The following is a 14538-nucleotide window of genomic DNA, read 5'->3' as shown; positions in this document are numbered from 1 at the left end:
TTCATAATGAAGAAATAACAATCGTGACGCGGCAAGTTATGAAATCTCCAAATGCAGCGCACAATTCTCTTCTTCTTTAATGGGATAATAATGAAGCTGCTTTGCTGGTGATACTGATGGAGTTATTGGAAACAAATTTTCAAAGGCTTTTTTTTCTAGTGATATCAAGAATAATATATTAATATTATGCTTTTTTTTTATTGCTTGGGCAAGTTATCACAACACCATTATCCTGTAGTTTTTAAGATCAAATACAATTGACAAAGTGTCCCTTGTCAATTTTACTTTTTTTTTTAAATGTAACTGCAGATTTCCCAAACTGTCATTTGAAGTAAAACACATAGCCAAGTATTATCCTACATAATTTTTTTATTGTGCATTAAAAAAAAAAAAAAAAAAAATTAGACATGCTATCTGCCAATAGAACTTAACCAAGAAGTGCATTCTATGCATCCAACAATATAGAAAATATACCAAATCAAATTATTATTCAACCAAAAAAATTATGTCAAAGCAATAACTCCAAGGCCAATAATAAATAACACGTTATCTCCTCCGATTCCACAACATGTCTGGTTGACGAACAGCCATTTAGAAACGAACAGAAAAGCACAAACTGAAAAATTCAAAATGAAAAGCGCGAATCAACACTCACCAAACTTCTACTAACACGAAATTAGCTGAAGGAGCCAAAAGGGCGGTGCTAAAGAGCTGAAAAAAATATGTAGCACGTCACTACGTCTGTAATTGTTGGCTAACATTTGTGTGACCGTGTGTATGCAAGACAAGTTTGGGCCAACGCCCTTTGGACAAAAGGCCACAGTTTTGTTGGCCAATAATCCGATCGTGTGTATGAGGCACAAGGCCAGTTGGTGTTTTAGCAGTAACTTTTCACGATCTGGAAGGTACAGAGCCTTTCAAATCTTTTGGGTGATAAGGGGCTGGAGAGAGAGATCCTGGTGAAATTGGGCCTTTTTTTGCAACAAGAGACAAAAAGCAAACGTTTATAAATTCCGTATTTCTTACTAAATACTGCACCATTCCATTTTAATAATGACTAATATCTTATTATTGCAGACATGTTTTAGGGTGTATCATATGAATGCTACTACTCTATTTTTAAAAAAAATGCAGCACAAAGAGAAACAATAAAATACAACCTGCAGTGATCAGTAACCAAAATTCAGCGTATAGAATTTAGATCAGTAAAATAATAATTTAAATTGGTTGCTAGCAATTTCAGAAGTTTTGCTGTTTACATTACTTACATAGTTACATAGTTACATAGTTAGTCAGGTTGAAAAAAGACACAAGTCCATCCAGTTCAACCAAAAAAAAAAAAAATAATAATATATATATATATATATATATATATATATATATATATATATATATATATATATATAAAACATATTTATTTATTTATTTTTAATTAAGAAGGTGAATCTATGGATATCACTCATACAAACTGAGTCTTTTTGTAAATTCCTTTACATATGATTGGAAGTTCAAAGTTAACACAGCTTCCTTTTATTTACTAAGCTAAATGAACAATCTTTACTTCAGATCACAGGTTTGTACATACTTGGCCTGACTGCAGAAAATTCACATTGGCTTCCAAAGTAATCTTCTGGGCACACACACTTTATCCCATTATAAGTGCCACCATTGAAGCAGAGAAGACCTGCAGGAAGAAAAGGTATAACGTCTGAGAAATAGTTTACATATATTATTATTCTTTTTTGTTTTTTCATTTTCATTACATATCTTATTTGTACTCAGGTGTAATCATTGATGTCTATGGGGAGAAAAACTTGAAATTCTGCCTAAAAAGTAGCTTATGTACTTTTATGAGTGACAGGTGTTTTGCTACAAGCGACAGAATGGTTAAATGTGAACAGGGGCCATTGAAATGAATGGGATTTTGCTTGTTTTGAGCTTCCAGCTACAAGCTACAAAACTTTCAAGTGTGAACGAGGCCTTAAACATAAAGCTATTGAAGCATTTATTCAGTATTTTAGATGTCACACCACTACTGTGTCTTGTATGATGAAGCAAAAGGAATAAGCATTAGAATGAGAAGGAATAACATTAGCAAAGCTCTACTTTGGCTCTGTACTTTGAATAGAGTAGGGAGATATTTCCCTTAATTTTCTGTAAACACAACAAAAAGTGAGAGGATAGCTTTCCAAAATGAATAAAATCCCCTATTTGTTGTCGCTGGAGAAGATGTCAGCCTTGGATGATTTTCCTTCTATCCCTGTTTCCGTGACAATTCCAAATTGTGGATCTGGATCCAATGTTGGCACTGGCTGGATGAGATGTCCACATTGGACAATTTTCCCTCTATCACTGTTCAGGTGACAATTCAAAATTTTGGATCTGGGTCTCTCCCCTCCAGTCCTGGTGACAATGGTCGGACGGGAAGGTACCACTGGTATAATTTTTAAAAATGTTTATTTCAGCTACCTAGGAGGTGAGCTGTTTGGGGACACATGTGTGTAAGCTCAGATTCTCTGGCCCTCAGTGTGAATTGACAGTCACCTCTGTACCAGATATGGTTTATATTAGTACCAAAATGCTATCTGATTCAGTAATCAGGATCAGGAGGAGATTAAGGGGGGATATGATCAACATGTACAAATATATAAGGGGTCCATATAGTATACTTGGTGTTGAGTTATTCACTTTACAGTCATCACAGAGGACAAGGGGGCATTCTTTACATCTAGAGGAAAAGAGATTGCATCTCCAAATACGGAAAGGTTTCTTCACAGTAAGATCTGTGAAAATGTGCAATAGACTCCCTGGAGAGGTGGTTATGGCCAGCTCAGTAGATTGCTTTAAGAAAGGCCTGGATTATTTCCTAAGTGTACATAATATAACTGGGTACTAACATTTATAGGTAAAGTTGATCCGGGGAAAATCTGATTGCCTCTCAGGGGATCAGGAAGGAATTTTTTCCCCTGCTTTAGCAAATTAGATCATGCTCTGCTGTTTTTTTTAGCCTTCCTCTGGATCAACTGTGGGTATAGAATTGGGTATATGGGATTGTATGATATATATATATATTTTTTTTTTCTTGGTTGAACTGGATGGACTTGTGTCTTTTTTCAACCTGACTAACTGTAAGTAATGTAAACAGCAACATTTCTGAAATTGCTAGAAACCAATTTAAATTATTATTTTGGTGATCTAATTTCTATACGCTGAATTTTAGTTACTGATCACTGCAGGTTGTATTTTATTGTTTCTCTTTGTGCTGCATTTTTTTTAAAATAGAGTAGGTGCATTCATATGATACACCCTAAAACAAAGCAGATTTCGAGATCTGATTCTACTGGAACTTCACTTGCTGCATACTTATATCATACCAGTGACTTAGTAAGGCAGAAATGTAACCAGGCTGTTAGCATTTTCACAGTGAGAGGTCAGCAGTGAACGTTTATGTATTTTTTTAGAATGGGATTTCTTGAAGAAAGTTACCGGAAATACTCAAATCCATTTTTATGATGGGGGTTATTGCATGACCCGAAGACTAGGTAACCTCCGTCATTCACTCATTGAGACATCGTACGTTATGTAGGGATGGGTGTGACACGTCAGAGATAAGACAATCGTTAAAGCCTCCCTAGGTGTGGGGTGAGGTTATGTTTTATAACATCATGCCAATGAAGTGCCCTAGGGATAATAGCTGACTCATATTTACAAAAAAAATATCTTTCATTTTATTGCCTTTATCTTAGGTGTGATTTCTTGTGTGAAATGTTAAACAAACTAGAGATACGATTGATACGATTAATTCAGTAAAGAAGAAATGTAAAGCAGCCAATAAATTAGCTTCAACCACTTTATAGGTGTATCTTCCATCAGTTCACACTTCTGTGCATGTTTTTGTGCACAATAGTTATAACAATCCCCATAGCTACTGCTGGTAGATTCATTCTGTTCTATGTGAATGGGGCAACTTTGAACATTCTCCTGCTATTTCCCCTGCAGGTTGAATATTATTCATTGATAAATTACTAGTGTTTTGAAAAATAGTGCATTATGACCACTAGATGGAGCTGAGGATCATAGGAAGTAAGTATCTCCTATGATCCTCAGTGTCATCTAATGGCCATAATTGACTCATCTAAGTTACTGGATTTTTCGGTTAAGCTTCAATATTATCTGACAACCGACTCTGACACCTGACTCCGAAATCTGACTCTGATACCTGATTGACAGCCAACAGTGACACCTGACTTTGATAACAGATTCTGACACCTGACTCTGAGAAGCGACTCTGAAATCTGACACCTGACTGACAACTGACTTTATCCTGATTTAGAAAAACTGGAGTCTGTTGCCTGAATCTGATAACCAACTCTGACACCTGACCCTGTCACCTGACTCAGACAAAAGACTATCACCTGACTCTGACACCTGACCCTGAGAAGTGACTCTGAAATCTGACTCTGACACCTGGCTGACAACTGACTCTGACACTTGAGTTTGACACCTGAGTCTGTCACCTGAGCCTGACATCTGACTCTTGTACCTGACTTATACAACTGACTCTGGCAATCGATTCTGTCACCTGACTCTGACAACTGGCTTTGACACCTGACTCTGACAACTGACTCTGTCACCTTATTCTGATTTTTGAGTCTGTCACCTGTCTCTGACATCTGATTCATACAACTGACTCTAACAGCCGACTCTGACTCGGACACCCGAGTCTGTCACCTGAGTCTTGACAACTAACTCTGACACCTGACTCTGAGAAGCGACTCTAAAATCTGACTTTGACACCTGACTGACAACTGACTCTGTCACCTGATTCTCACACTTGAGTCTGTCACCTGACTCTGACAACCGACTTTGGCACCTGACAAGCGACTCTGAAACCAGAATCTGACACCTTATTGAAAACTGTCACTTGACTCTTGACATCTGAGTCTGACAAATGACTATGATATCTGATCCTTGTACCTGACTCATACAACTGACTCTGGCACCTGAGTCCATCACCTGACTCTGACAACTGATTCCGACAACTGATTCTGTCACCTTATTCTGATTTTTGAGTCTGTCACCTGTCTCTGACATCTGATTCATACAACTGACTCTAACAGCCGACTCTGACTCGGACACCCGAGTCTGTCACCTGAGTCTTGACAACTAACTCTGACACCTGACTCTGAGAAGCGACTCTAAAATCTGACTTTGACACCTGACTGACAACTGACTCTGTCACCTGATTCTCACACTTGAGTCTGTCACCTGACTCTGACAACCGACTTTGGCACCTGACAAGCGACTCTGAAACCAGAATCTGACACCTTATTGAAAACTGTCACTTGACTCTTGACATCTGAGTCTGACAAATGACTATGATATCTGATCCTTGTACCTGACTCATACAACTGACTCTGGCACCTGAGTCCATCACCTGACTCTGACAACTGATTCCGACAACTGATTCTGTCACCTGATTCTGATTCTTGAGTCTGTCACCTGACTCTTAACAACTAACTCTGACACCTGACTCGGGCAACCGACTCTAACACCTGATTATGACAAGTGACTCTAACACCTAACTGACTCGGTCACTTGACTCTGCTTAACTCTGACAACTGTCTCTCTCATCTGACTCTGACACCTGACTCACTCATACTAAATCCACCAACACACTGACAAAGAGTTGCTGTATGGGCTGCAACCTTACTATGAGCCAACATTGTCCAAAGTCTTGCCCCTGCCCAGAGCAGGTATAAGAAACAAAGAGCTCTTTGGTAAAACATTTAGCACACAGTACACAATGTTAGGCACACATTTAACCCCTTGATTATCTGAGATGTTAACCCCTTCCCAGCCAGTGTCATTAGTACAGCGACAATGTATAGTATTAGCACTGATCACTGTATTAGTGTTACTGGTGTTGTCAGTCGCAAGTCAGTTCTCATCCAGTTGTAGTTAGTGTCAGATTATTTGCCGCACTATCACAGTTCCATTAAATGTTGCTGATCACTGCCATTAGTAGTATACATTTTTTTTTTAAATTCAAGTATATATCGCATAGTTTGTAGACGCTATAACTTTCACATAAAGCAATCAATATACGCATATTGGGATTTTTTTTTACCATAGACATGTAGCAGAATACATTTTGGCAGAAATTTTTGGAGAAATTACATTTTTTTTTTTTATTTCTTTTTATTTGGATATATAACAGAAAGTGAAAAAAAAATTTTTTCTTTTCAAAATGTTTGGTCTTTTTTTGTTCATATAATAAAGAATAAAGAACCCGGTGTTGATCAAACACCACCAAAAAAAAGCTCTATTTGTTTGAAAAAAAATTACATAAATGTCATTTGGTCACAGTAAGGCTAGGTTCACACTATTGCGATGCGGGAACGCCGCGAATCCGCGGCGTTTTCCCGCATCGCTCACCTCCCGCCGGCAGTTCACACTGCCCTATGCGGACGGCTGGGAGTGTCAATGATATGTTAATGACACCCCCAGATCCGTCGGCATATCGCAGTGCGATCTGCCGACTCGCACAGGAATCGGATCGCATGGTGTGAACCCCCATGCGATCCGATTCCGTTGCGGACCCAAAAAAGGGTCCTGTGCGAGTTTGCTGCGGGACAGCTGCGAGTTCAGCCATACTATCTGTATGGCTGAACTCGCAGTGCTACGGAGATCGGATGTGATTTGCTGTGCGAATCACATCCGGTTCTCCCCCCGCAGCGGTGTGAACCCAGCCTAAAAGTAGGTCAAAGTAGCGCAGTTAAAATTTGGCTTGACCATGAAGGGGGTGAAATCATCCGGAGCTGAGGTGGTTAGGAGTAGATATTATCGCAATATCTAAATATCTAAATGGTGGTTCTACCTTACGGAGAAAACTGTTTCGTCTCAGGTCACTCAAGTGGACATGTGGTCACTCAATGAAGTTGGAAGAGATTTAACCTTAAACTGCGTAAGGGGTTCTTTACTGTTAGAACAGTAAAGATGTGGAACTCCCTTCCACAATCGATGGTGTCAGCAGGAAGTATTAACAATTAAAAAATTCATTCATAGACATCTTAGGCCGCGTACACACGGGCGGATTGTCTGTCCAACTTAGTCCGCTGAACCGTGTTTCAGCGGACAATCCGCTCGTGTGTGGGCTTCAGCGGACTTTTTCAGCGGACAATCTGACGAACAAAGTCTTACGGAATTTCCGTAAGACAGTCCGTTCAAACTTGGTTTTGTCCGTCCAAACTTGGTTTCAGCGGACAGTCCGCTCTTGTGTAGGCAAGTTGGACGGACTAAGTATGGCGCATGCTCAGAAAGGATTTACACGGCCGAAGGTTGCATTGCAGTGTATAGGACGTCGTTTTTCTAGTCCCGTCGTACGTGATGTACACGTCATTACGCACGCTTTCAGCGGACTGTCTGCTCCGGTGTGGTCAAGTCCGTTCATGCAAATTTTGAACGGATTGTCTGTCGGATTGTCTGACGAACTTAGTTGGGCAGACAATCCGCCCGTGTGTACGCGGCCTTAGCATAACCAATATACAGGGATATATTAGATCCTTCTAATATAGTCCTAATATGGTCCTTTTTCAACCCTAACAACCCTACCAACTATGTAATCGGGCATGATATGTGAAAACACAATCTCTACTCCCTAATTATGTAGACAAAAAGGAATGAATAGGTCCCATTTCATTTGAGGACCAAGCCAACAGATACAAAGCTTATATCGTAGTTCCCTCTGTATATGATGCAGTTAATTTAAAACACACTAAATGTATAGCTGTCCCAGGCAATTTTTTTTTCATCCTTACAATATGTTCCTTTTTTCCCTTTTTTGCAAAAGAAGTAGAAAAAATGTCTTACCAGATGCTGGAGAGCAGAAGAGAGGCACAATGACCAAAAACCACATCATGGTCCCCATCGTTGCAGATCAGTAAGATGTTCAATGAGCCCATCTTCAGCAGCACGATACATTTATAGGACAGAGGCAAGGTCAGTGTACATCATTCCTGAGTGATGTGACGCAGGACTAAGGTGACACATAGCGTAGCGTGTAAGAATTGTTAAGTGAACCAAAGGTCAGTATTCTTATTGCATACATTAAACCTTGAAGCCAAACCCTGAGTGACCATGCATGTTCGAGATAAGAATAAAACTACTCACAGCAACATCTTGGATCATCTTAAAGTGAACTTGTGCTTTGTCTATGTAGGGCAGGGTTTCTCAATCAGGGTTTCAAGGATCCCTAGGTTTTCTCCAGAGGTTGCTAGGGGTTGCTAGGGGTTCCTTGAGCAGTGAACAAGTTCTGCCTCTCACATAAGTTTCCACTGACACCAATGATCTTTTTTTTTTTTTTTTTTTTTTTTTTTTTACTTTTTATTGAAAAAACTATTTACAAGACTGCTACATACAAAACAAGCCCACAAAACATGATATTAATATAAAAAAAAAAAAAAAACTAAAATAGATTATGCACCTTATAGGTTATACAATCATTGTTACTTAAGACCTTTTATCATAGTATTAAGCAGGGGTCAAGTCCTGGGGAAAAAAGTATGGGAACTCCCACCCAAGATCCACTCGCCCACCAAAAAAAAAGATGATACGCTCATATGCAGGAACGCTTCAAAAGTGGTATTTTTCATCCAATTTTTGTATTGTGTGTATGAAGCTTAACTGTTAGTACATAAAAAAAACAATCTTCAATAAACATAAATACGGTAATTCTCTGAATAATCAGCATTCATTCAATTGTGCTTCCATGCAAATGTGAACATCATGTTCTGATCTTTATTGGGGAATTTTATTTTTCTTATAGAGTGTTTATGTGGTGAGTTTAACCCTGTGGTGTCCAAACTCTGTTCAATGAAAATTGTAAACAGAAAGGTCATATATTAACTGCACATTATCTGGACAGCTTGGTGAGATAGTGATGTGTTCCTGCTTAGGAGATGTATGTTAGTTTGGGGGGCTGCAAACTCTGCAGGGCTCCAACACACACTCGCTGCGATTCCAACCCTTCACATATTTCCACATAAACGTCTCTCCTGGCATTAAACTTTGCCAGGTATTGTGCTCAGCTTACCACCCCAAACTGATGTTCCTCCCTCAGCTCACCTCTCTCCCTGCATGTCCTGTGAGCAGAATAGCTGTGCTCCTCCTCTGGGTTCTCTCATCATATGGCACTGAAGATAGAGGAGGGGGGATTCCGCAAGACACACAGAGCAAGTATGCAGGAGACTGGGGGGGTGAGGAGACATAAAATCAGGAGGGGCCGGTGGGGAGGAGTGCATCACGAGAGGTCTGACTAAATACAATCTCTTAGCAGCAGGGACCTGATCTACCCATCAGCTAGCTGTGATTGACAGGTAGATCGAAGCAGAAGCTGTCATGGGGCCCCCTACTGGCAATGTCTGAATGGTCAGTCCACCCCTGGTATGTGGCACTTACTATTGCGAGCTGTGTACCTACCACACAGCTCGCATACTTCAAAGTCTTGCAGGACACAGCTGCTAACGGGAACTGAGTTCCTGTTGTGGAAAAAGTACAGGAACTCAGTTCCCGTGCGTTCCCGCAGGACTTGAGCCCTGGTATTAAGAATTCCATTCGTCATATATAAAATTAGCATTAGCATTTAGACCCCTGATAGCATTCTTCCCCGCAACCCTCATCCTGTGGCTGTGGGGGTTTGTGGTTTGGGGGCTTATCGGAATCTGGAAGCCGCCTTTAACAAGGGGACCCCCAGATCCCGGGCCCCCCACCTTTGGCCAATCATGGCTCTAACAGCAGAGTGTGCCGTGATTGGCCAAAGCATGCATGCCAGGTGCATGCTTTGGCCAGTCAGCAACCGTCAATGCACTGCGATCTTGCAGTGCATTGACAGTCTGCCGTTCATTACGGGGTGTTCCACGGGCGCTAAAATTTCCCACAAAAGCCCCGTAATGTTCTAAATTCGACGAACGGGCGGACCTCCCATGTTCGAGTGGAACTTACGTTCCATTCGAACATCGGGCTCATCCCTACTACTGACACATCCACTGTTCTACTGATAATATGACAACTTACCCTGATCTACTGATAGAGTGTTTATGTGTGTATGTTTATACTGTATATATACACAGTAACTCTTCTTTGCAGAATTGTTTTAATTCAGCCACACTGGAGGGTTTTCCAGCATGAAGGGACTCTGTAAGGTCATGATTCAGCATCTCAATTGGATTTAAGTCTGGGCTTTGACTAGACCACTCTCAAACCTAACATTTGCTTTGTTTGAACCATTTAGAGGTGGACTTGCTGTTGTGTTTCGGATCATTGTCCTGCTGCATAACCCAAGTGCACTTGAGCTTGAGGGCACAAACCGATGGCCAGACGTTCTCCTTCAGGATTTTCTGGTAGAACTCAGAATTCATGGTTCCACCAATTATGGTAAGTCCTCCAGGTACTGAAGCTACAAAGTAGCCCCAGACCATCACACTACCACCACTATGTCTGTCTGCTGATATGATGGTCTTGTTATGAAATGCTGTATTAGTTTTATGCCAGATGTAACGGGACACACACCTTCCAAAAAGTAAATTTTTTGTCCCACCAGCTCACAGAATATTTGCCTAAAAGTCTTGGGGATAATTAAGATGTTTTTTGATAAATGTGAGATGAGCCTTTGTGTTCTTTGTGGTCAGCTGTGACTTTGGCCTTGGAACGCTCTCATGGATGCTATTTTTGCCCAGTCTCTTTCTTATTGCTGAATCATGAACACTGATCTTACCTAAAGCAAGTGAGGCCTGCATTTTTTAAATGTTGTTCTGGGTTCTTTTATGAAGCGTCGTCGTCATGCTCTTGCAGTAATTTTTGTAGGGCAGTCACTCCTGGTAAAGTTCACCGCTGTTCCTCCATTTATTTAGTTATCTCCATTTGTGGATAATGGCTCTCTCCTTGGTTCACCTTAGAAATGGCTTTTAAACCCTTCCTAGACCGATACATGTATGTTATTTTGTTTCTAATCTGTTACTGAATTTTGTGGCATGTATGTTATTTTGTTTCTAATCTGTTACATGGCTTTTTGTGATCTGTTAGCATGCTTCACTTTGTCAGACAATTTATATTTATGTGATTTCTTGATACAATAGGTCTGGCAGTAATCAGTCCTGGGTGTGGCAAGTGAAATTTAACTCAGCTTTCCAAAAAATTGTGGATAATCGCAGTTCATTCATGATTCAGCATGGGAGGGGGGAATTACTTTTTCACATAGGACCAGGCAGGTTTGAACAGCTTTTTTCCCTTAATAAATGAAATAATAATTTAAAAACTGCATCTTCGATTTACTTGATTTATCTTTGTGTAATATTAAAATGTCTTCGTTAGTGTGAAACATATGCAAAAAAATAAAAAAGGGGGCAAGGAGGAAGAGGGCAATTTTTTTTACACAACTGTATATATATATATATATATATATATATATATATTAACCACTTCCAGACTGGCGCACGCCGATGTACGTTGGCAGAATGGCACGGGCAGGCATATTGGCGTACAGGTACGTCCAGTTTTAAATGCCGCCCTGCCATCGCGAGTGCGCCGGTCGGGACCCCCATGAGTCCGGTCGTGGGTCTCACGGACTTGATCGCCGCGGGCATACCCGCGATCGTCTCACGGGGTGGCTGAATGAGGAGATGCCGTTGTAAACAGCATCTCCCTGTTCTGCCTAGCAACAAGTGATGCTGATCTCTGCTTCATGTGATTGGAGCAGAGATCAGTGTTCACTAAAACAAAGCCCAGCCCCGCACAGTTAGTAACATGCCCCTAGGAACACTTAACCCCTACACTGCCACCCACTGGTTAACCCCTTCACTGCCAGTGTCATTTACACAGGAATCACTGCATTTGTATGGCAGTGATTGCTGTATAAATGACAATGGTCCCAAAAATGTGTCAAAAATGTCCGATGTGTCCGACCATAATGTTGCAGTCACAATAAAAATCGTTAATCGCCGCCATTACTAGTAAAAAAAAAAATTATTAATAAAAATGCCATAAAACTATCCCCTATTTTGTAAACGTTATAACAAACCAATCAATAATCGCTTATTGCGATTTTTTTACCAAAAATGTAGAAGAATACGTATCGGCCTAAACTGAGGGAAAACAATTTTTTTATATATTTTTGAGGGATATTTATTATGAAAAAAAAGTAAAAAAAATGAGTTTTTTTCAAAATTGTCGCTCTATTTTTGTTTATAGCGCAAAAAATAAAAAACGCAGAGGTGATTAAATACCACCAAAGCAAAGCTCCATTTGGGGGGAAAAAAAGGACGTCAATTTTGTTTGGGAGCCACGTTGCACGACCGCGCAATTGTCAGTTAAGGCGATGCAGTGCCGAATCGCAAAAAGTGGTCTGGTCTTAAGCCAGTAAAATGGTCCGGTCTGAAAGTGGTTACAGATACATTCACCGGCCACTTTATTATGGCATAGATTCAACAAGGTGTTAAAAACATTCCTCACATAATTACACATAATATTAACATGATAACATCAAGCAGTTGCTGCAGATTGGTTGGCTTCTCATTAGTGATGCAAATCTCCCATTCCCCCACATCCCAAAGGTGCTCTACTGGATTGAGATCTGGTGACTGTGGAGGCCATTGAATTGAACTCATTGTCATGTCCAAGAAACCAATGGTGAGATGATTTGAGCTTTGTGACATGGTGCATTATCCTGCTGGAAGGAGCAAACAGAAGATGGGAACACTGTTGTCATAAAGGGATGGACATGGTCAGCAACAATACTCAGGTGGGCCGTGGCATTTAAAGTGGTTGTAAACTCTCCCCCACAACTTTGTCCCATGTGAATCAGCATAACAAACCCCAATAAACACTGCTTGTAGATATCTCCTTACTTGCATAGTACTGTTGTAATCCTTTTTGTTCTTTAGAATGATGTCACTGAGCATGCCCAGATCTCCCCTGATTTACGGCACACTCTGTGTGCTTCTCTATCTATTATCAGGACATCCTACGGCACAACACTGGATTCTCACAAGACTGCATAAATCACTCAGAGCTTCCTTCTACACCCCATGTGACCATGTAACATCACATGGAGTGGAAAAAAGGCTGACGTTGATAAGACTACCATAGGCAAACACTAGATAATCAGCACAAGTAAATACTATGAAATAAAACAAGTCAGCTATGAGCAGGGAAGCAGGATTGTTATAGAAATGTTGGATTGAGAAGGAGGCTTGGTTAACAATACAGGAAGTGCTCAATGTAAGGACGGAAATACACTCTACTGTGGACTCAGAAAAAAATACTTAAGATGGTGCTGCCTAACCCCTGGAAATAAGTTTTTTAAAGTTTCTTTAAACAGTAAGTATTTGCAATTTGGGCTAGATTACAGTGGCTATAGTTTGATATTTACTTATTTTAATGGACTTAATTAAAAAGAAGCATCAGAGTGGGAGAGTTTACTTCCTCTTTATCAGAGCCTACGTAGCTGACCGGTGCGTCCACTTGGGCAGAGGGTGGTCTCCCTTACGTGTCCGACTCAAGGCCCCTTGTAGAGAAGACAGGTGGCTCAGGAGTGCAGAGGAGTATGAGAGCCTGGTAGGTGAGTCCTGATGCTGGAAGAGAAGGGTATTCAGACAGCTAGGTGGAGAGTAGGAATGCAGGCAGCGGATACTGAGCAGGAGCCAGTAAGGTTAGTCCAGGTACAGGCCAGGTTCAACAACGTGCAGGCAGTGAGGTACAAGGGAGCAGACAGGAGCAAGGTCAAAAACGAGCCAGAGGTCAGGTGCGGGCGGATATCCAGGAAGGTCAGAAGAGCAAGCCAAGTCAATAGGTAATCAAGCCGGAATTCAGGTTCAGGGAACAAGGTCACGGGGAGCTGTTGATCAGGCAGCACTGATCAATGGGTTCAGCCAGACTAAATAAGCCAGCCGGCGTGAAACAGTGCGCACGTGTGTGCACCAACGCGCATGTGCGTGCGCGTACCCGCATGTGCGCCCGAACACCTGCCCACGCATCAGCGCCCCCAGAAGCACACGAGTCGATGCCCACAGGAACACGCGTGCCAGCGTGCATCCGCGTGTGCGTTCACGCACCAACATGCGCACCAGGGTCAGCCAGCACATGCACACGAGTGCCCACAGGAGCACGCACAGCCATGCGCACAGGAACACGAGCGCCAACCGGCGTGAGCCAGAGCGACTAGCCATCTGTCCAGATAGGTAACCTCTCTGACAGTGCCCCCTCCTCAAAGGCAGACTCCGGATGCCCAGACGAGCCAGTTTGGAAGCATGTGAATTCTTGAACACCCGTAAGAGTTCTTCGGCGTGTAAATTGTTTTCGGGTTCCCACGAGTTATCTTCAGGCCCATACCCTTTCCACTTAATGAGGAACTCAATTCGGTTGCAACGCCTTCTACAGTCCAGAATGGCTTCAACCTCGAATTCCTCCTCGTCAACAATAACCGGACTTGGGGGGCCGACGCTACGGTCAGCAAAGGGATTCGGGACAACAGGTTTCAAGAGA

General features: G+C 41.5%; 1 protein-coding gene across 3 annotated transcripts in view; it reads right to left on the bottom strand.

Annotated features, from left to right (window-relative positions):
- Window positions 1–8001, bottom strand: part of LOC143961274 (uncharacterized) — a 102018-nt gene extending 94017 nt beyond the window's left edge. For all 3 annotated transcript variants that reach the window (XM_077470523.1, XM_077470524.1, XM_077470525.1), the window contains exons 1-2: window positions 7873–8001; window positions 1586–1684 (exon numbers count right to left, since the gene is read on the bottom strand). In XM_077470523.1, coding sequence (XP_077326649.1) covers window positions 1586–1684; window positions 7873–7930 — 157 coding nt within the window. In that variant the 5' untranslated portion in view covers window positions 7931–8001. The remainder of the gene's footprint in view (window positions 1–1585; window positions 1685–7872) is intronic.
- Between the last annotated feature and the right edge of the window lie 6537 nt (window positions 8002–14538).

Source organism: Lithobates pipiens, unplaced genomic scaffold (assembly GCF_037356315.1).
Source record: "Lithobates pipiens isolate NorthernLeopardFrog02 unplaced genomic scaffold, aLitPip1_a1.2 Scaffold_8, whole genome shotgun sequence".
Taxonomy (NCBI): domain Eukaryota; kingdom Metazoa; phylum Chordata; class Amphibia; order Anura; family Ranidae; genus Lithobates; species Lithobates pipiens.
Note: the sequence above shows the minus strand (reverse complement) of the source record. Positions and strands in the feature narration are given on the sequence as shown.